At 45.3% G+C, this 23,475-nt stretch overlaps 2 protein-coding genes across 2 annotated transcripts in view; one reads left to right on the plus strand and one right to left on the minus strand.

The window, feature by feature from the left end:
- The first annotated feature begins 921 nt into the window (after positions 1-921).
- FBXL21 (F-box and leucine-rich repeat protein 21) overlaps positions 922-23,475 on the plus strand; it is a 51,089-nt gene continuing 28,535 nt past the window's right edge. The window contains exon 1 of the mRNA XM_014539159.1: positions 922-1,158. The gene's annotated coding sequence lies outside the window, so the exon portion shown is untranslated. The remainder of the gene's footprint in view (positions 1,159-23,475) is intronic.
- Positions 3,381-6,843, minus strand: IL9 (interleukin 9). Its single transcript, XM_005865630.1, has 5 exons — positions 6,730-6,843; positions 6,576-6,611; positions 6,458-6,490; positions 5,258-5,389; positions 3,381-3,491 (listed from the first exon to the last, which is right to left on the minus strand). Exons 1-5 carry the CDS (start codon positions 6,841-6,843, stop codon positions 3,381-3,383), a joined length of 426 nt encoding a protein of 141 aa, XP_005865692.1.

A 23,475-nucleotide genomic window follows, 5' to 3' on the forward strand; every position in this document is an offset into this window, starting at 1 on the left:
CAATACCGTCCCGTTTCACACTGGATGGATGAGAAGACAGAGAAACAGGTGCATGTGGACTGGTCAACGGCAAGGCCGGCAGCATCGGGGCGGGGCTTCGGCCAGCAGAGGTGTGGCCTGGTCAGGAATTTCTCCTGGAAACAACTTAGCCTGGGTCCTAGCAACATGGACGAGGCAGCTGACATGTGGACAGCTGCAAGCCCCTGTTGGTCAGATTTAGGAGTTGGCTCTAGACCAGCCGTGGGCAAACTACGGCCCTCGGGCCGGATCCGGCCCGTTTGAAATGAATAAAACTAAAAAAAAAAAAAAAGACCGTACCCTTTTATGTAATGATGTTTACTTTGAATATATATTAGTTCACACAAACACTCCATCCATGCTTTTGTTCCGGCCCTCCGGTCCAGTTTAAGAACCCATTGTGGCCCGCGAGTCAAAAAGTTTGCCCACCCCTGCTCTAGAGTCTGGTACCTGAGTTAGGGCCTTGGCTTTACCACTTGTAAGCTGTTTGCCCCAGGCAAGTTATTAGTATGTAACCTGTCTGGACCTCGGTTTCCTCATTTGTGCGCTGGGAATAATTATATGAAATAATTCTGTATCAACTATACATTCCGCAAAGCATGCTGAGCGCAGTGCCTGGTACCAGTAAACACTCAGTAAAGGTGAGTTCTCTTCTAGAGAAATCTCAACCCTCGGGGCACAGGGAGGAGGGGAGTCACCTCACGCAGACCCACCCAGGAGCAGAGAAGGCGGCTTTAAGGCTGAGGCAGGGGTGGGTCCTGCGGGTTTTACAGCTTTTGCAGAAAAGCTGAGGGAAACCACCAAGCCCTGCTGGGGATGAATCTGTGGCGTGGGTTGCAGCTCATCTCTTTGCCCACCTCTGCGGCAGCGATTGCGTTCCCAGGTTTGTTCTGAGCCCAATCGCCAGCATCTGCCCCTGCCGTGATCTCAGCGTGGGTGCGCTTGCAGAGGGGGGAAGCCGGCACTGCAGCCTGTAAACCACATTGTGTAACGCGACACAGCTGCGTCTGGGACAGTCATTCAGAAAACCCAGGAGGAGGAGAGGAGAGGAGAAGGCCCGGCAGCGCGGCCCGAACCCCACGTGGCGGGCTATCCGGTAGCTGCTGAAGCCTGTGTCGCTCCCGGGGACGCCCAGCCCAGGTAAGCCGGGGAGAGCCCTCTGTGAGGGGGCAGAGCCGGACGGAGAAGGGCCCCCAGCCCTCAGCACACTTCTGAGTCCAAACAGCTCCCAGAGCCCAGCGTTTGTGGAGACTCATTTGGCTGCCAAACCTGATCACCTCATGTGGTGACTCCTGTGTTTGCTGCAGAATATTAATGGCTTTAATGACGGAATCCTGCCCCGGCCCTGCCCTGGGTGTTATCTAACATATGACGTGTGCACTGTGTATTTCCTTCCTAAACCGCTAAACGGACTGCCGGCTGAAGACTACCTGGGCCCCAGGTTTTTGGTTATGGGTGTGTGGGCTCCTACTATTTTAAATCTCTTTTACCCTCAGACTGCAGTCAGTGAACACAACATGGTCAGCTGGTATTCACGGAATAAGAGCAGAAGGGAAATGCAAGGGTTTTGCATCAGAGACAGCTGGGGCCGAGTCCTGTCTAACTCTCACCAGCTGGGCCCGGGGACTCATTCCGCCTTCCTGAGCCTCTGTTTCCCTCTCTGTCACACAGGAATCTTAACACCCACCCCGTGGCCACTGGGGGACTGAGTGAGAGGAGGCATGCGTAGGGTAAGTGCTTAATAGTACATGCCAATATTAATGAATAATAATAAATGTATAGTTTGATAGGTCTTTTTCTCAGTGTGTCCGTGGGAATCCACAACCAAGCTAGGGAGACAGGCAGGGGTCACTGTGCGTGAAGAGGGAGGGCGCTGAGGACATAGTGCTCAGAGTCTCAGGGAAGAAACCATGTAGCAGACGCTGGAAGAGGCTAGTCAACACAAATTCTCACACCCAGGAAACCGTGCTGGAGCTTGCGTCCCACCCCCACTCCCCCACCACTGCCACACCACGTGGATCAACAAACTGTGACGATTGTCTATTTGTCTGAAGGTCTGTGTCCCCTGCAAAATGCTTGGTGGCCTTTAGCGCTGAGGGAGGACGAAGGCTAACCCAGTGGTGCCTCTAGACTTAGAAATCCTTTGATACACACACCCCTGCAGACTAATCGCTGAGAAATTTATCTTTGAGTCCAAACTAAGATTTAAAAAAGTATGATTGAGTATCATCATGGACCCACAATTTCTGTCCCCAAGAAGATAACAAAACACTCCCCTGACATGGGCCTCCTTTGCTAAAACTCCTCCTCCTCCTCCTCCTCCTCTGTGGGAGGGGCTGGGCTGCAGGAGGGGGTGGGGGGCGCACTTGTGTTGCCCCCTCGCTAAAGGAGCTGCATAGCCCCAGGGACCCGGCCAATGAGCTCATCAGAGAACCTCACTTTGGCCAAGGGCTGTTTGCAGTGCGGGTCACATGGGATGTTGTTGAGGTTGTAGTTGATCAAAAATAAAAGCTGAGCAAAGCCCTTGGAGAAATTCTGTCTCCTGTTGCTCTAAACTTCCCATATCATTGTGGTCAGAAGTACCCAAGAAGTCTAGCCCAATAGGCAGGGGAAGCACTTCTATTTCTGACTGTACCCAGAAAAACAGTCCCCATCCTAGATGCCTCTAAGCTCTCCCCAAGCTTGAAGCCTTCGGGCTGCAGGGGAGGGGGCCATTCTGATGGTCATACCACCCCAATTCCTCTGCACCCAGCCAGGCACTGCCCTGGCCGTGGTGGTGCTAGCGGAGGTGCTGGCTGGCTGTAGGGATCCCAGGGTTCCTCTGGTTTGTGTTCTGACCCAGGGCCTGCTCTACAACTTACTCCTGGCTCGGCCCCAACACTTTCTGTGCATAAACATGCCCACATTCTTGAGTGCTCTCCCCGCTTCTGGGTTGCCAAACTGCTGCCTTCTCCCACCATTAGCCTCTCAGGGCCCCAAACTCTTGGCGATGCCTGAACCTGCCTCCCCCAGCACCCATAGCTGGGGCGCCTCAGACATGCCCTTGTCCCCCAGTAGCAGCCCTCAGCTCCCCCCACAGCCTCAGCCCCAGGCAGCCGTTCAGCCCTTGGGCAGAGCTTGTTGCTCTTTGTTCTGAGCAGCAAGGTGGGAATAAGCACCTGGAGACCAGATGTGTTCTTTTTTTCATATATATTTATTCCAAAATAAAGATATAAAAATCTAAACAAATATATATTTTTAATTATAAAAAAATATAACAATTGATTTTGATTTAGAGTGGCTTACTTAATTTTTAAACTGCAACAACTTAAAGAGAAGGCTTTTAAAATTCAATAAATAGAATAAATACTATTTTTTTATCTTTATGCTCTGCCTCTCATCCTTTCTTTCTGGAAAACTCCCAGGAGGCTTTTGAGGAACGTCAGTGTGTTGCCTGTAGTGGTTTGGTTGCACGGCTGTTCACAGGAAAAATTCTGTGGGGATAAAAGTGAACAAAGACGGAATGGTTATAGCAGTATGGAACCCAGCAGCCCAGGAACTGCCCTGCCCAGAACCTGCTGAGGGGAGGGGGTTCCTTGGGGAGAAGCTGGGCAAGCAGCAGGGAGCTTGAGACACAGAGCAAATGGATGGGGAAGCCCAGGGCTAGCATTTTGTGTAGACACGCAGGTGGCTGACTTTGTGGTAGGATTTCAGGACACACACACACACCCCTATCAAATGCTCCTAAATTTCTTTATTAGGGAAAACCTTTTCTTGGACTCTTTGAGGCCAACAATTTTGTTACTGTCCTTTTGGGTTGTCCTTTCAAGGTCATTTATAGCACAGTGGTGAAGGGCAGGGCCTTGGGGTCACATAGATCAGAATTCAAATCTCAGCTTTGCCACTTATTAAATACTAGAAGCCCAGTGCACGAAATTTGTGCGGGGGGGGGGTGTCCCTCAGCCCGGCCTACACCCTCTCCAATCTGGGACCCCTCGGGGGATGTCCAACTGCTGGTTTAGGCCCGATCCCGCAGTTGGACATCCATCTCACAATCCGGGACTGCTGGATCCTAACTACTCACCTGCCTGTCTGCCTGATCACCCCTTACTGCTCCCCTGCTGTCCTGATTACCCCTAACTGCCTCTGCCTGCCAGCCTGATGCCCCTAACTGCTCCCCTGCTGGCCCAATTGCCCTAACTGCCCTCCCCTGCCAGCCTGATCACCCCTAACCACCTCTACCTCAGTCCCCACCACCATGGCTTTGTCCAGAAGGACGTCTTCCAGTCTAACTAGCACAGTATCCTTTCATTAGTATAGATGTAGCCTTAGGAAAATTAGTTAACCTCGCCGAGCCTCAGTTTCCTCCTCTCTAAAGTGAGGGTGATAAACCTGACAAGTCTGCAAGGTAGCCATGCAATGAAACGGTATATATTAAGCCCTTAGAACCACATGCTGTTGATGGTAGAAACATGTTCCATTGGTTCTCAACCTTCTGGCCCTTTAATACAGTTCCTCATGTTGTGACCCAACCATAAAATTATTTTCGTTGCTACCTCATAACTGTAATGTTGCTACTGTTATGAATCGTAATGTAAATATCTGATGTGCAGGATGGTCTTAGGCGACCCCTGTGAAAGGGTCGTTCAACCGCCAAAGGGGTCGCGACCCACAGGTTGAGAACCGCTGCATTAGGCAGCTGAGCGAAGGGCCCTCAGCCTTCTAAGAGCTCGGGTGGCGGTGCTAACTCCCAAGGTGCCCACTCCCCTCCCCAGCCCTCCAGGGACAGGGTATAGGCTGCAGAAGATAACATGCGGATGGGCATGTAGAGCAAATGGCCAGCTTTCACCTGGATCTGGGTGAGTTTTCCTTTAAACACCTCCTTAGCCAACCCTCCCCCAAACCTTCTTTAACGTGCAGGCTACAACTGCCATTCTGTTGCTAATAGGTTAGCAAATTGAATCTCTGGATAAGTTAGTGTTCTGTGGGCTATGGCCCCGACTCCCTAGATTTTAGCATCTAATTACAATCGGATTCAGTAGGTGGAGAGAAGGTGTTTTTAAAGCTAGGGAACATCGGGCTCTCCGAGGCAGCGCTCACTTAAATCTGTGGTTCTGATTCATTTTCTGATATATCTCTTATCGACCTTGAACTACCAGTTCCACCGTCATCATCCATCCTCACTCAGACAGGCTCGGCATTACGTTCACACAGAAACAACCGAGCCGAGTAGGGCTATCACAGATGAAAGCGCACTCACCGGACACTTGCTGTTCTTCAGGGCTCCGACCGTTTTCCTCACCCGACTGAAGACCAGGGGGAAACTTGCGCGCACTGTGGTGTTGGCCATCTGGGCCAGGCCCTCCTGGAAGCAGGGTGTGGTGCAGTTGTCCTGGGAATATTGAGAGGGAATTAGAAAAAGAATGCTTTTAGACACTATTTTAATTTAACCGATGGAGCCGAAACGGACGACATCCCTTGCCGGTCTAGGAAATGACCAGTGTTTCTGGGGAGGCCCTTCGTCCGCAGCAACACCCCCTGCGGGTTTCAGGATGTTCTATCCAGGGAGCCTGAGGCCTGTGGGCCCTGGAAATCAGCCAGTTCAGAATCTCCTGGTCAAACAGTGCTCCCTGTTCCAAGTCTGGCAATAGTGAGTTTGAAAGTCAGAGAAGAAAAAGCCCTTGCACACCAGCCGAATGGGATGTGCCCATGAACGCAGCGGTGTTTCTGCAGGAGCTAACCTCGCGGGCTGGGACGAGGGGCGGAGGGGGTAGAGTTGCGTGGTGCTGCCTGTCCGGTTCTCAGCTGCTGGGTGGGCCTGCCCTGAGCTGGGGTGGGAGCTCTGGTTCTCCAGTCCTTGCTTCAGAGAAAGCAAGCAGGGCCCTTTGGATAAGTTCTTCCTCCTCACCTCAGCCAGAAAGTTCCTGCCACGCTTCCTCTCCGCTCAAGTGGGCATCGAACTTCCAAAAGCCCTTTCCACTTCCCCTCCACCCACAACCTTGGCCACTGTCCTCCCAGAGGCCCCCTACATCAGCTAAGTAGACAGTGCGTCCAGAGAAAAGATGAAGCGTGGCCGTTTTATTTACATTGCTTTGCAACCTTAGAGTTATCGTCAAATGCATTAGAAATTGATGTGATATGGGCTATATCATCTGTTATCATCTCAGTTCCAGTTTGATTTAATAATGCACCTGACACAGCTCATTTAAAAGGACAATCAAGATTCTTTTTTAAATATTAAAAAGTGATCAAACTTCTCAAGGAACATAGAGCTGACCGACTACAAAGAAATCTATATGATATAGAATTCCCAGAGCCTGGTTTTTAAAGGAAATACTAATCGGTGACAATTGTAATTAAGTAACACTTGCTTATCTAAAATACCAAATAAAGCAATTATTTTTGCTTAAACACTTCAAAAAAGAACGAGATCAAGATTATAGGCTTTTACTATACTTACAGAAGGAATGGGCAGACACAAGCAATTGGTCACCTGCAAAAGAGTAATTTCAAAGTGAAGATTCCAGATATGGAAATTGAAATCAGCTTGGAAAGATCTTAACAGAGCATTTACTCACATTGCCGCTACAGCTGCATTTTGACAGTGGATCTTTCTAAAATAGAATAAGAGACAAGAACCCATCATGTGTGATGTGTTTTTCATTCTCCTAAAATAATGCACTTACATTTCAGTCGCTGCCTTTCCCACTGGTGCCCCTCTCCGCAGCTTACCTGTAGGTTATCAATGAGGTGCGTGACGTCCTTGATCCCTACCAAGGTCAAACACCCCTGCCCAGCCACGGAGCTGAGGAGAAGGGCAGAGGCAAGGGCCACAGTCAGGAGCATCTTGACACAGAGCTGGAGCTCAGCCTGCAGACACCTTCACGTCGAGGCGTATTTAAAGCTCCCCTGCAAACGTGGAAAAACCCTGTCATCAAACTGATACCAAGTGCCCACTTTTTCTTTGTAAGTTTGGGTCACTTGACATTGAAAAAAAAAAAGATATACATATTATAGCAAACTGAGTCACTTGGCAAAGACTACGTTGTATTATCTCAGGAAATATCATTCCTTAGAAAAAATGCTTTTGAAAAGGTTGGGTGTGAAGATGCTATAGGAAAAGTTAAAGATCTTAAAACACACACACACACACACACGGCAGAGGTTCTGGTTGTGAGAGTTAAAACACTCTCCACGAAAGCCCAGGGCTGTATTTTCCCTCTTTCACTTTATTGGAAATGCGATAGAGTAATAGCCAGACACGGGTGTTCTGAGGAAGGTGTGGCTGGGCTGGGCTGGGTGGGAAGAGGGTGGCGGACGGGGCAGGAGGATGAGAGATAGTGCAGTTTCCTGAGCTGCTCTGTGGGACAGGGTTTTTGCAACCTCAGTCTTTGCAAACTCAGTCTAGTCACTGCTACCTCAACCTTACTGTACTTTATTCCCAAATCTTAACGATGTCTCTCTCGCCTGGGGCCAGATTCTGCCCCTCACACAAACGCATCCCGATGCAAGTAGTCCTTTGAACAGGGTCTCAAGAGGATCTCTTCACTGTAAGAACAAGAATGCAGCGAGCGTGCCTGTTAGCACTGGCCCTGAAACTACACAGCACTGTGCTACACGGAGTGAAAACTCAGCGCTTGCAATGGGATCGTCGCTAACGTTTATTGAGCACTTACTGCATACCAGTCACAGTTCTAAGCACGCCATGGAAGGGTAAGCCAGGAGTTGGTAGTCCAAGTCAGTGTCTCTTCTCCCATTGCCCTTCTGCTCACTCAGTTCAGGCCTCTGGATAGAAGGGAGGGGCTTTGACACCACCGGCTGCCCATCTCTGAAGGGCTGGAGGCCCGTCCTGTCCTGTGCTGTCTGGGAGAGGGCTTGATGGCCCATGAGCCAGAGGCCTGGTCTTGGTGTAGCCAGGTACCCACCATCACTGGTATCTCGGGTAGGTCCTGGTTTACTAGGAGCCGCCGCACATATTCAAGTCAGGAAAACAGTGAGCAAACTAACATTTTTTTTTCTCCCCAGGCCAAACTCTGGCCTGCCCAGTTGGGCTTGGGTCACCACCCTCCTACCCACCCCAAGAGCTGGTGCAGGGAAAGGTGATCAGGGGGCACCGGAGCTCCTGGGGCAGGTTACCAGCCTTTCCAAGCGTCAGTGTACCGCCAACCCTCCCCTGCACGGGAACCGGTTGGATGGCCCAGTCCTACCTCCTGGAAGGGCAGGAGCATTCCATTCAGGATGCTTCCTTGGGAGTGAGCCAAGTGTATTGGGAACTTGGGCTGGTCTCTTTCATACCCTGCTCACGTTCTGCTTCCACCTTACCTACCACCCTCCAGTCACAGTGGTTTCTTTCTAATTCCAGCTTCCAGGCCTTTGTTCTTGCTAAGCTCTGCCTGGACTGTTCTTCCTCAGTTCTTCCATGCACATCCATTCTCATCCTTGAGGTCTCAATCCAAACGCCTCCTCCTCCATCTCCTCCATGAAGCCCCCCCTGACCACAGTAATCATTGCAATCTTCATGATTCTGTCTTGATATCTATTCCTCCTAGGACAGTGGTCGGCAAACTGTGGCTCACGAGCCACATGTGGCTCTTTGGCCCCTTGAGTGTGGCTCTTCCACAAAATACCGACTTCTGCGCATGGGCCATGAAGTTTCAATCGCACTGTACGGGCGCGCCCGCACGTGGTATTTTGTGGAAGAGCCACACTCAAGGGGCCAAAGAGCCGCATGTGGCTCGCCAGCTGCAGTTTGCCAACCAGTGCCCTAGGGGGATATTAGTTCCATGACAGCCAACATGACAACTGATTCTTGTTCATTACTGTATTTCCAGGTCTAGATGAAGTGCTCAGGAATTACTGCTTAGATAAATAAATGACAAATTTCATTTTTTAAAAGGGTTCTTAAATTTATATTATTTATGAAGTGACCAATAGATGTTCCCAGTGGATCCGTAACAAAAATAGATACAACATTTTAAAAACCTGAGCAAGGAAAGCATTTCACAAGTGATTAAGCAATGAGCCACATAAACATGCTTGTTGTGTAGTCCCTTGAGAATGTTGAAGTGCTGTTCAGCCTCTTCTCCCTTTCAATTCTGACAGTAACTGCATGAGGAAGGCATGTCTGTTGTGGGAACTCCAATGCTGTAAAGGATGAAGCAGAGTTAGGTGACTGTGGTCTACAATTCTTGCCCACTTCCCCACCCACTCAGTTATAGAAAAAAAATTAAGAATATTTAAATGGTAGTTCAGCAGTTCAAAACACCATTAGAACAGCAGATGTTTATCTAGGCAGGCGACAGCTTTTGAGGTTTAGCTTCTAGGATTTCTTTCAATATCAAAATGTAAGTATGCAAATGACCTCCTGCAGAAAACATAAACCAAGCTCAGAAATTAATTACTCATTATTTTAAATATCAAGAAGATTGGAAAGTAGGATGCTTACCAAGATTTAGTCTAGATAGCATATTTTACAATAAATGACAATACTCAACTCACTTATTTTGTTCCAAAGATAACATATGACATTTTTATTTTGTGATAAAAAAAGCCCATGTGTCATGAATTATTTCTTTAGGAATAAAACAAAATAGTTAATTGTTCTGGGAAGCCACAGCACAAATGACACACACAAAATGGCATGAAATTTCTAAGTAAAACCCATTCTGCGTTTTTCTCTAAACAGCCAAGAGATAACTAATTATGAGAACCCTCGAGTACTAATTTCTTAATCAAATAGTTATGTCGAAGTCGATCGGTATTTCCCAACCAATGGGATGGGCAAGCCCCGTGGGATGTGCTGTCCTCCCCACAGGAGCTTCTTCCCAGGGAGTGTGACTTCCAGCTGGGTGTCCTGCACCTCTCGCTGAGGAGGGAGTTCGGGGCCCTGTAGACACAGGGCTGACTGGGCCCTGTTGGGCTCCCGCACGCACCATTTCCGTAGCTCCAGACACCTCCCCGCTACTCCTCACTGTCCGGGAGCAACAACTCCCACTACTCCTCACTGTCCAGAAGCAACAATCCGGGCTGTCCTTGTAAATGGAATGTTTATGGCCTCGCATCGACACAGCCCGTCATTAGCTGAAAGCTGCCTCTGTATTTGTCAGAGACTATGGGACCCCCTTTGCTGCGCCCATTTTCTTGGTGGCCGTCTAATTAAGAAAGAATGAGAACTCCTGCTCAGGGTCGCACTGGGGAAGGCCCTAGAGCAGCGGTTCTCAACCTGTGGGTCGCGACCCCTTTGGGGTCGAACGACCCTTTCACAGGGGTCGCCTAAGACCATCGGAAAACACATATATAATTACATATTGTTTTGTGATTAATCACTATGCTTTCATTATGTTCAATTTGTAGCAATGAAATTGGGGGTCACCACAACATGAGGAACTGTATTAAAGAGTCGCGGCATTAGGAAGGTAGAGAACCACTGCCCTAGAATCTGTTGAACCCTTAAATGCAAGGTAACATATTAAGCACTTTATGGGGAAGAACATATCAAGCAGAGGGAACAGATGGAACAGAAAGGACCTCTATTTTGATAGCTACTGTGTGCAGGTCTTATTTCCTAACTGGTTATTAGTGGTGCATAAATAATGAGCTTCTGCTCTGAGCCAAGGACCACATTCCTTAATGGCCACAACAATAATCATTAATCACTAACACATCCCCTGCTGGCCTTTCTGCACTACCCAGAGAGGGGTCCCTGTGGCGCTGTTCTGGATTCCTGTTGTCATTTCTTTCTCGATATCCGGAGCCCTCAATGTCCTGCAAATGAAGGAGGAGGATGTCCTCAAAGTCCTTGCAGCAGGAACTCACTTAGGTGGCACCAATCTTGACCTCCAAATGGAACAGTCCATCGACAAAGGAAGAGTGATGGCGTCTACATCAGAATCTGAACAGAACCCGGGAGAAGCTTCTGATGGTAGCTTGTGCTGTTGATGCTGTTGAAAATCTGGCTGTGGGATTGGGCCTAAACCGGCAGTCGGACATCCCTCTCACAATCCAGGACTGCTGGCTCCTAACTGCTCACCTGCCTGATCACCCATAACCACTCTGCCTGCCAGCCTGATTGCCCCCAACTGCCCACCCCTGTCCGCCTGATCGCCCCTAACTGCCCCCTCCTGCTGGCCTGATTGTTCCCAACTGCCCCCCCACTGGCTTGATCGCCCCCAACTGCCCCCCCCCCCACACCGCCACATCCCCAGGCTGGGGACAAATGCAGGCAGCGTCACATCAGCACTGGGTGGGGACGCACATAGGCAGCATCACGTCAGTGCTGGGTGGGGATGCATGCAGGCAGCGTCATGTTAGCACTGCGCAGGCCTCCGCTGGGGGCCGCCCCTGGGCCGGGCCGTGCGGAGGCCCTCCTGGTGATGGATTGTGCCAGTGTAATGCAAGTCCCCGACGCTGCAAGTTCCCACCCACCCGCGCCTGCTGCGCACACAGCCTGCTGATCGGTCATTACACGTGAGGGCATCCCAACCAATTTGCGTATTACCCTATTATTAGTATAGATGATGAGAAACTGAAGTTTTAAAAAACTAAATGACTTGCCCAGGATCACATGGCTATTTATTACTCGATAAGGAGCCATTTTCTTTTGAGCACAGTCTGGACAGCATCATGCAGATTTTGATATGTAGTTTGCCCACTTTTATTAATTTCTTAATAATCTGTAATGTCACTTTTGGTTTCTTCTTTGATGGAGTTCCTGTTGTTTTTGCCTCTGTAGGGAGCCTTTTTGTTTCTTCACCAGAAGTTGACTAGTTGTGCTCATTCTTTTTTATTCCTGCCCATAGCCCATTTGATCTTAAGATCACACTCTTTTTCCAGTAAAACAAAACAAAACTTTTCTATTCGTTTTTTGATCTCCAATCTCCTTTCTCCCCCTATTGTATATATGTTGAAATCTCCTAAACTTATTTTTCATACCTTTGCTTTTGTTGTTTTTATTTCTGATTTCTGGGGAAATTTAGGATTGGATCTTTTCGCAATTCAATTATCTGAAGAACCCAACCCCTTGTTTAACAGTCTCTATTTAGGTTCTTTCCCCCAAATATTTTAATTTTAATGTTTTTTAAAGTTCAATATGCATTCCAAAAAGTATGTAACAAGCTCATAAAGATTGCCTTGCACTATTTTTATAAAAAGGAGGCAGGAAGATGATACAAATGACAAAGCTATATAAAATGGCCTTTCAACTTCCCACTAAAATTAAATTAATTAAACATTCCACTGAAACTCCACCCTAGACACAGCCATCTAGCATGTCTTTCTCCCAAATCTGATACCACTGCCAGACCCCCAAACCAGTTTATGGTTCTGGCTTACTGTCCCCAAACTTCACTGAAGTACCTCTCCATCTTTTCTTTAATACTGTTTTTATTTAGAACAGTTTAAGATTTACAAAACAGTTGTGAATATAGTACAGAAATTTCCCATATACTCCACATCTATTTCCCCTATTATTCACAGCTCACATTTGTTGCAATTCATGACCCAATCTTGATACCTTATTATTAGCTAAAGTCCTTACCTCATTCGGATTTCCTTAGTTTTTACTTATTGTCCTTATTCTGTTCCCGGATCCCATTCAGGTCACCACATTACACTCAGTCCTCGTGTCTCTTTGGGCTCCTCTTGACTGTGACAATTTATCAGACTTTGTTTTTTATGAACGCGACAGTTTTGAGGAGCACTGGTCAGGTATTTTGCAGAATGTTCCTAAATTGGGATTTTCCTGATGTTTTTCTCATGAATAGACTGGGTTTATGTGTTTTGGGAGGAAGACCATAAAATAAAGTGCAGTTTTCATCATAAAATATCCAAGGTACAGATATCAACATGACTTGTTCCTCTGGATGTTGACCTTGATCATCTGGCGGAGGTAGTGTTTGTCAGGTGTCTCCATTGTAATATTTCTCTCCACCCCCACCCCGCATCCCAGCCCCCACCCATACTGTGCTCTTCGGCTGGAAGTCACCATATGCAGCGCACATATAAGAAGCGAAGAGTTATGTCCCACTTCCTTGAGTGCTGAGTATCCACATAAGTTATTTGGGATTCTTCTGCATGGGGATTGGTCTCGACATTTATTTATTTATTTATTTAGATTATTTATATTAATATGGATTCACAGATATTTATTTTATACTTTGGGTTACAATCCAATACTGCTATATTTATTTTGTTGCTCAAATTGTTCCAGCTTTGGCCATTTTGGGAGCTGTTTCCATTGCCTCTTGTGTCTCCTTTGACCCCATTATTGTGGCTTTTTTGATTTTGTTTTTTGATAACTGCATTACTTTCTGGCATTACAAGATGCTCCAGGCTCATCTTGTCTATTTCCTTTGCTGGTTTCTTTGTTGGAGAATGGCATTAGAAGGCAAGATTAAACCTAGCTGTGCTTATTGCTACTGGGGTTCTAGTTTTTTCACTTGTGCAATTTTATTTTTTATGTTCAAGAATTATTAAATATGGCTTCCTTTCCATAACAGCCTGCTCTTATTCCCTCAATGCAATGTAAAATTAAAGTTATAAATATAGATACACACAGGAAACAAGTGAGGGAGAAGCTCTTTTATTAAATGCTTTTTCACTCAGGGTTATTTGTCCTGAATGTTCCATTTAAACTGCTGAGTATTTTTATATATCTGCTCATTTTTTTTGCTCTGCTGATGCATATGTATAGCTGTTCAGAAAGATAATCAGGATTGGTAGCAGAGATGGGTCCCAATAGAGACTGTATAAGCCAATATGATTTCTTTTCATTCTTAGCAAAAATAAAGGACAAATTAAGATGTATACTTTTTTTCAGCAGCTTAGAGATCCAATAGTTTGTTCAGCACAGGGATGCAAAGAGCCACTTGGGTGGAACGTCACCTTAGCTCAAATAAAGTCTACCTCAAAGGGGGGCAGGGTTGTATGTATCAGCAATTTAGGATTGTAGTAGAATCCACTTCTGTGCACCCCCTCAGATCTGTTAACATTATCTAGTCAGCCCCAAATGCAAACTATTGGCCTCTGTCTCAGTGTCCACCTTTCTGCCCTGTTCCCTTGGATGGAATGTTATCAAAATGACTCTCTCCTTGGCTCCTGGCTCAGTCTTCTCACAATCATGGCAAACCCTGCTCTTCCTCAATGGCTAGTGACAGGTCCTAGAAACCCAGCCCAACTTAGAGGCCAGATTTCTCACTACCTGCTCTCCAACCTACCAGGTTACTTAGACTTCCAAGGCCACTCAGTTAGTGAGAGACAGAACCAGGATCCAACCTATTTTCTTTGTATTATCACATTCTGCCTCCTAGGCTGACCATTAAAGTAATAATCTTAGCCATACTATTCACAGACTATTATGTCCATAGTCTAGATAGGGTCAATTTCATTAAATAGGTAAAATGGAATAGAGAAAATGAATACTGTGAATAGTGTGAAGGCAGGGCAGGGGTGGTAGGCACCTGGAGCTCAGAGCAATGGTGGGAAGAGGAGCAGGGCACCGGCACCATGCATGTCCCAAGGATTTGTTTCACTGTTCTTTTTGGTGGAAAAGAGCCCCCTCCCCCCCGCTGGTTCCATTTCTACCATCTCCAGAACATCTGGGATGCCAAGCACAGGTTCCCAGCAGAGGCCTCACCCACAAAGCCATGTGCTTTAGTGTCTGCCTGAAAGAATAAAAGACCGATGTGTTTTCCAAGTTGATTTCAGAAAAAGATAAGCAAAAAAAGAAACAGTCACGATGCTTCATAAGAGCAGACTGGAGGATCCGGTGGAGAACCTCTAAAAGTTCTCAGTAACAGATGGGGGATCCCCAGTGGCCAATGTTCATTGCTTCAGTCATCCCGGTGGGGTTTCAGTTTGGCTCAAAGAGCACAGCATTCACTGAATAGAGCATCACCTTAATTAAAAACGGTGACATGATTTTATGAAGTTTTGTTACCAATGTCCCTTTAGATAAGGAATTGTTTTATTCATTTCAACCTGTCCTCATTATCCCTTCTAAGGAAGAATTGAGAATCTGGGTCAGGATCAGAGTCAGGTGGGTCAGGATCCTTTTACAGGCTTGAGCTCTTGGGAACATTTAATCCCATTTGAGTGCTCCCTTCCTCTGGAAACTGGCTCCTCTCGGGGCCCTAGAGAGACCACATTTGCTCTTAACTGCGTTCCTCTTCCATACACTACCTCTCAGTGACTCTCACCGGCTCCTTCCCCCGTCCAGCCTCTCCTGACTGGATTGTCCCAGTACTATCTTTTGGGCGCTCAGATTTCTCTATCATAAATTTGACGTTCTTATTCACATGCTGATGACTCTCAAATTGTATCTTGAGCAGTTGACAGCTTCATTGAGCTATAAACTCATGTTACAAGTGTAATATGTTTAACTATGTCCAGATTTTGTTCCTCTTAAGAATAATCATATCAACATTTCCCACACCCCCTCAGCCATCAAGGTATAGCAGTGAGATTGAAAAGAAGTTTTATATCTTTCAATGCACTAAGATTCAATATGTACAGAGAAGACCACCCTCCTGACTCTGCTGGCTGGGCTGTGATGGTTGCTGGGCCAGGCCAGGAGAAGAACGGACCGGGAGGAATGAAAGTAGGAAGCCCATCTCTCCTGGTACCAAGGAGTTGTGGGGGAAAGAAGGTGGGACAGAGGGAGCCATGTGGTGCAGATCTTCCTTTTCTGAACTTCCGCCCAGCAGGGGAAGTGTGTTACAGCTCTTAAGTGCAATACCATGAGTTTTTGCCCAATTTACTTTGAAGCCTTTGACAAGAGAGCATCACCTAGCTGGCCCTGATGCCAACCTGGGCAGCAGGGAGTAGACAGTGGACCTATCAGAGTAGCAGCGGTGGTACAACATGGTCAGGCAGACACAGGGCTGGATGGTAGTTCTCTAAAGCTATCGCCAGTTCCCTTGTGGTAAGGATGGGACTCAGAAACTTCCACATGCTCCCAAAGTGTCCATGGACCAAAGCTGGGTAAAGAGCAGATAAACATCCACAGGGCCAAGATGGGTCTTTGGGCCAGGAGCTGGGTGGAGAATATGGCAGACACTCACAGGGTACAGGGCCAGCTGACATGAGGCTGAGTCAGCCAGGGAGTCCCAGAGCCTTCACCGAGCTTTCACCAAGCCTTACTGGCTGCCAGCATTAGCAGTGGACACCAGCATGGCAAGCAGTGACCAGAGACAGGTGAATAAGATGCATTGCTGTAAAGTGCAGAGGAGGTAACAGAGACCAAAAGGTATAAGGATGCCTCCTGGCACTGCTGGGAGGGCACCTGGGTGCCTACCTTGTTAGGGGAGAGATGAGCAATGGGGTGGGAATCTAAAAGAATGTGAACATGTCTGAATTCTTCCTTCAGATGAAGAATAACAGACTGGACTAATTTTAGTTCCTTTCCTCTACCTTCCCCTTATCCCCAACCCTAGTGGATCAGGAATCATGAGGAAAACCTAAGAAGAGGCTATAATTTCTTTGCATTTCTGAGCTATACTAATGGCATCATAAATTTCCCCAACGCATAAATCTGAGTATTGGATCTTCAACATATATCTTAGAATAAACCTAGCCAAAGTAAATTCTTGACCCCTCTCTTTAAAATATATATATTATAATAAAAGTGTAATATGCTAATTAGACTGGACAGCTGAACAACCTTCCGAACGTCATTCCGGATATCCTTCTGGATGAAGCTGCAGTGGCGGGGGCCAAGAAAGAGGCGATCAGGCAGGCAGGCAGAAGCAGTTAGGGGCGATCAGGCAGGCAGGCGAGTGGTTAGGGGCAATCAGGCAAGCAGGCAGGCGAGCAGTTAGGAGCCAGTGGTCCTGGATTGTGAGAGGGTGCAGGCCAGGCTGAGGGACACCCCCTCCCCCAGCATATATTTTGTGCACTGGGCCTCTAGTAAATAAATAAACCTAGTCCACTCCCAACTTTCCCTACCTCAGTCAGTGACAGCACCATATCCCATGGGTTTAAGGCTCATGGTTGATTTCTCCTTTTCTCTCACCTCTCCCTCACATCTAATCGATCAGCAAGTCCTGTCAGCTCTACCTCTAGACACATCCTAAACCCACTTCTCTCCTTCTCCACCATGACTATTATCCTTGCAAAGATTATTGTGATATCCTCCCTCTTGTTCTCACTCTTGAGGCTGCTTCCTGCCTGTACGGCACATCATGTTTGATGAAAAATACCCCTTTCTACAGGTGAATGCAGATCTGTGCTTGACACAGGGCTTGGTGAATAGCACAAAGGCTGGATTTCAATCCCCCACTCATCTGTTCTGCCTGGTACCCTGTGTGGCACCCAACCTACAAAAACACAGCCAGCAGCCCTTCTCATTCTGTGCTTGTCCCTCTGATCTGTTATCCACCAGAAACCAGAGTGGCCTTTTTAAAAACATGAATCACATGTCACTGCCCTGCTTGAAGATTCTCAGTGTCTTGCCTAAACCCTTAGAACAAAGTTTCAACCTCCCCATGGCCCATGGTGCTCTGCATGCTGGGAGCCTGCTTCCATCTCCAGCCTCGTCACGCTCCCTCAGTCAGCTTCTCTCTTCACCTCCTACGTGATGTCAGCCTGCTCTCTGTGCTCTTGCTACCCTCTTGCACTGGAAAATGCATGCTGGCTCCTTGTCATTCGGGTTTGCGGTCAGGTGCCACCTCCTCGGTAAGGATTGTCGTAAATGTCCCTATTTATATTGCCCTCCTTCCATACCCTCCGTCATATTACCTGTTTTGTTTTCTTGATAACATTTATCAACCTCTAAAATAATCTTTTTCATTTATTCATTTGCTTGTCTCCTCTGTCTCACACAAAAATAACAATTTCAAAAACAGGGACCATTTCTGTCTGGCCCACCTCTGTTTTCAGAGTCTTGAACAGTGAATGGCGCATATTTGTGGAATGAACACTTGTAGTAAAGAATCAATGGTGAGAATTGCATAGGGTGCTATTGTGTTTCATGAAAAGGCTGCAGACTGCTGACCAGAAAAGCCAAGACTTGGGTATTTCTCCTAGAAACAGGGACATGAGCTCAGAGACATACACATGGAAGAATAAACACAATACACCAATGAACAATATAAAGTGTGTGTTTTTTATGTTTCGTAAGTTAAAAAATAGTTGCTATAAAGTACTCTGCTTGAAATGTAAAACTACTGATGGAAACCATCTATAATTGAGACTATTTGTCTAGATTAGCAGTTGCCAACCGTGGTGGTCTGAGGTCCAAAAGGTTGGCGACCGCTGGTCTAGATTTCCATATGAATCAGTCTAAATATTTCTTACCTACAGAAAACCTTATTTAATAAGTAATTCACATGGTATACTACATGTTTCTAATTCAATGAGGATGATAGTGAAATATATCCCCCTTTCCTTTTTATAATGTATAAACTTTAACTAAATATCACATGGTAAACCATGCCCTTCATTTGTGTGATTATGATACTAAGAAATCTTTTGGGTGTCTTTCATGACTGAATTTAAAACTAGAAAAGAGCAAGTTTTAAAGTAGTGAGTACTTTTACAAACCAATGCAAAACAAATTATCTTGATGCCCATCTTATTTTCTGACTCTGAAACTTTTTATTCACCATTTGTCTACATCCTGTTTGTGGTTCAAAAATTCTGATCACAAAGAATGATATAACATATACTAAACAATAATTCAAATAAAATAATCTTAACATCTATGCATCATCATTATTATTCACTGCGTTACTAAATCCAGGAACTGCCCACTTTCACACAATTTACTCTAATAGTCAGCCCTTATAAATGAATATTACTGATCATGACTAAGCCCTATTGTAAACCTTTCATGGAACTACAACAATTAGGACATTTATCAAGTGTCATCATCTTCTGTTACCTCATTTGCTCCTAATATTCAGTCCTATGAAGACAGGCTTTGGTCTGAGGCTCTGACTTGAAGTTTCTCTTCTTATGGTTTCTTCTGTTCAATTTAGGAAAAACAGTAGTTTCATAGTAGACTAGATTTCATGGACATATTTTAAGATCATTATAAAATGCTAGTTATTAATATAAACTCGATTGAACAATAAAAAAAAGAATTAATTTTTACTTGAAACCCACTCTACTTTTCTTCTTAATATTCCTCCCTCCCTTCCTCCCTCCTTTCCCTCCTTCATCTACATCTACTGATTTTCAATGATTCATGAAGCCCAGTGTGAGGCAACTACACATGATCACATTTATGAAAGACCCTATTGATGTGCCTAGAACACATTAAACACCATCTTTTGCTTACATGAATGAATTTTGCCCTGATGTAACATGGTAGGGGGAAAAGACCTGTATTATCATTCAGAAAATATTGAATAATTTACAAGATATAGTATATAAAGCTCAGTGTGGAAGAAAATTCATTGGAATGAATATCAGTAGCTCTGATTTCAAGTCCAAATTTTGTCCCCAATGTGCTGTGTGACCTTGAGTCAGTCACACTCCCTCCATTGAGCCTCACTTTCCTCATTTGAAAAATTAGAGGATGATTATCAGGGTTCTTTTAATCAAAAATGACAAGTCCAGCTAAAGCTAGTTCAGGCAAAAAAAGAAAGTGTCTCAACTCAAATATTTTCAGGCAAAAAAATGACAAGTCTAGCTAAAGCTAGTTCAGGCAAAAAAAAAAAAGAAAGTGTCTCAACTCAAATATTTTCAGGCATGGCTGGATCCAGGAATCAGACAGCATCACTGGAACACATCTTTCTCTCAGCTCTGATGATCTCTGTGTTGGCCTCTCTTGGCCCAAGGGAAGTAGCCTCTGTAACTTCACGCTTGCATCATCTCAGCTTATTCACTTTACAGAGAAGGAACTCTATTTCCCAAGATCTGTAAACCAATCTGAAGGGAGAACTTGGATTGGGTCTGCTATGGTCACGTGGCTATCCTTTGGACCTATTTATGCTGCTTGGGAGTAGGAACTATCATTGGCCAAGTATGGGTCACATGTCTTCCCGTGAAATTGGTCTGAAGGAGCGATCTTCTAGGTTCCTGCCCTGGTGTCCATTGTTCCGGCTACAGAAAGAAGCTAGAGAGATTTGGGATAACACAAGTGTGCTCTCAGCCTTTCCAGCCAATCTGTTTCTCTAAACCTTTGACAGATGAGGAGACACTGAGCCCAAGAGGCCTTTTACAGCAATTCTATTGCCCATTTGCTTTGCTCATCTAGTGGCTCTGTCCTGGCACATGACCGTAAGCTTGGTTACTTACTAGGAGGGTTTCTATGGCCAGATTGTGATGAAGGCTGGGCTAAAATTCACACCTACCCTCTCCCAACCAGTGTCCTCTCCACACCACCTTGGTTTTTCTTTGGTCAAGCAGATAACACTGATTTACCATTGGTGCATGGTCATGGCATTACTTCAGTGTAGAGGCAAGTCTAGGAATAAGTTAGTTCCTCCTGGGCCCAACTCGAAAATCTCCTTAATAGTTTATATTATTTGCATTCCTAGAACAAGGGCATTTTTAGAGCATGCTGGCTGACAAGCTCAGTCAAGTATCACTACTTTAGACTGGAAGGATATACAGAAGGACTATGCTGAGTTACAAGACCTTTGGCAAGAAATGCACTCAGTCGTTTCCAAGCACACACAAAAGCAAGACGTGGAATGTACACTGCGGAGATCACAGGACTGCAGTTAACTGTTTGGAACCTTGATTTCCTCACCTATAAAATGAGAGAGTTAGACTAAATGACTTCTGAGATCCTCCAGAAGATGGTACATATATGACTTACGACCTGTTGGCATTTCTTTCAGACATTAAGACTCATGGGGCAGTTTATTTTAAGTAAAGCACTTTGGAGTCTGGTATCGTGAGTGTCTGTCCTACTCAAATTTATCTCCACGGCATAGGCAGTCAGAGTCCTGCTCCCTAAAACAGAGGCTGGACCTGGCTTACTGATGCCTGAAACTTCACCACTGACACCTCACTTGTTTTGCTTCTGGCTTTGTTTTCTCCAAAAGACATATAACCACCTTGGAAGAGGCAACTTTTTAAAGCTGTAACAGAAGCTTTCCTGTGTGCCAATTTTGAAAGGATGAAGGGTCCTGGGCATTTGAAGAGGGGGTCTAAGGTGCTAGGAGGCATGCCATTGGGAGACCAGGACACCAAAGCCACACTCTAAACATTTGGCAACTTTGTGGGAGCTCAGTCTCAGAAAGAACACTTATCTTTACCTTACAAGTGTGGTCAACACAGAGCACATGTGTCACTCACACTCTGACCTCAGGAAAACACTTGGTTAACCGCCACGAGTGAGCCCCACTTCCTTTCCAGAGCCTTCCTGAGTAATATGCTCAACCATGATATGCTGAGTAGACAGGAAGAATCCAGGTAACTAAGGTAACGCCCCAAGGACACCATGACACTCTGTTGACATGGGCATTTTTAGAACATTCTGGCTGACAAGTCATTTCACTTTTTTCTTATACGAATAAGCCAGGCGATAATAGACTTTCTAAGGTTTAAACGGCATATTGTAATGTCAAACTGCTACTTGGGTTCCCCTTGCATGTTCTCATCCAATACGAAGGTGTCAAAAGCCAGTGAGATCTTAAATCCATGAAGCCTCTTGCTGCTAACTGATGTAGAATAGTGAAGAATAACTACATTTAATTATGGTGTTCTTTTAAAAAAATTCATTTTAAGATGTTCAAATGAAAGGTACTATTTAATACTTAATTTCAGAGAAACGTGAAATGCATAAACATGATTATATGCTGTCCTCAGTTTAAAATGGGAGAATTCTATTTGTAATTCTATATCAGAACTTGTGCTGCTTTCCCTGGAGTAGGGGTGGGAGAGGTAGTGACAGTTATACCAACCTATCTATAGGCTTGTTCTATCCATTATCTATCTATCTATCTATCTATCTATCTATCTATCTATCATCTATCTATCTATCATCTATCTATCTCTATCAATCCCTCCATCTTCTGGCTACTAGACCAATTTTGTGAGATGACAAGACATTCATTTACTCATTCCCTCTATAATTATGCACTGAGTACCCACTATGTGCCACGCACTATTCTAAGTAATGAGGATATAGCAGTGAGCATAACAGACCAACACCTCTGCCTGTCTGGAGCCTCCATTCTAGTGGGAGAGAAGCAAACCATATTGCAGTATATAGTGGTTATACTAAGGAATTTTGTGAGATGACAAGACATTCATTTACTCATTCCCTCTATAATTATGCACTGAGTACCCACTATGTGCCACGCACTATTCTAAGTAATGAGGATATAGCAGTGAGCATAACAGACCAACACCTCTGCCTGTCTGGAGCCTCCATTCTAGTGGGAGAGAAGCAAACCATATTGCAGTATATAGTGGTTATACTAAGGAGACAAAAAGCAGGTGGCATGTGAGTAAAGCCCTTGGGAGAATAGAGAGTAAACCTTGCAGATACCTGTGGAAAGAGCATTCTAGGTAGAGGGAAAAGTAAGTACCAAGGCCCCAGGGCAGGAGTACCTGGAGGGTTTGAGGAACAGGGAGGAGGAGCCCCCTTAGAGTGAGGGAGGGAAGGAGGAGGCAGCAGAAGATGAAGTCCAAGAAATAGAGTGGGGGATAAAAAGATTGAGGGAAGGTTTCTTAGGTCCTTAAAAGGTGTGGCTTTTACTCTGAGTGAGGACACAATTGGAGGGTTTCTAGCAGAGGAGTGACATGAGCTGACATTCTAACAGGCCTACTCTGGCTACTATATGGTAGGCACGGCCGTAGATGGTTAATAGACTTTCATGGTGACCACATCGTAAGGCATATAAATGTCGACTTACTGTATTATACACCTGAAATAAATACAATATTGTATGCCAACTGTACTTTTAAAAAATTTATTAAATTGTTTGGGGTGACATTGGTCAACATGAACATATAGGTTTGTGAAAAGTACCTTTTGCTCAGATCCATTACCTTTTATGGGTAGATAGTGTCAAAACTCCATACTGAGAACAGTTAGGAAAAGTGCTAGGGATGCTATGAATGTTGTGTAAGAAACACTGTGACTTATTAATTAATGTTTTAACACAATTTCCCAGGTAGTTAACTCAAGGAAATGCAACTAAATTATATTCAGAAGTCAGTGAAGCAGTTGACTGCTTGTAAATGGCAACCTACGCATGTAATTCTACAAGTTTCATATTAGTGAATTTTTCTGGATTGAAAATGAAAAACTCTGTTACACAGGAAAATACATCAACGTAACAAGTTTGACTGTGTTCTCTTCTGAAGCACCTGTGCAATTATTCTGCTAAAAGTAACCACTCACTTTCAGGATATGACTCAACAGCAATTTGCTTTTAATGAAACACGCTTCATTCAATAGTGGATGGTGTCGTGATTTCCTTTCAGAGATTTGAAAAGTTTCCTAAAGGTAAGAAGGTTTGATCGATGTTGATAAAGAAAAATGAGTAATAAAATGTTCTCTGAAAAGTAAACATCTTT

The sequence above is a fragment of the Myotis brandtii genome, unplaced genomic scaffold (assembly GCF_000412655.1).
Source record: "Myotis brandtii unplaced genomic scaffold, ASM41265v1 scaffold208, whole genome shotgun sequence".
NCBI lineage: Eukaryota > Metazoa > Chordata > Mammalia > Chiroptera > Vespertilionidae > Myotis > Myotis brandtii.

Coding starts and splice junctions, on each gene's coding strand:
- IL9 (XM_005865630.1), bottom strand. CDS start 6,843: ATGCTCCTGACTGTGGCCCTTGCCTCTGCCCTTCTCCTCAGCTCCGTG. Junction 5,390..6,457: donor TGTGTCTGCCCATTCCTTCT/GTAAGTATAGTA, acceptor CAATATTCCCAG/GACAACTGCACCACACCCTG. Junction 3,492..5,257: donor TGAAGAACAGCAAGTGTCCG/GTGAGTGCGCTT, acceptor TTATCCCCACAG/AATTTTTCCTGTGAACAGCC.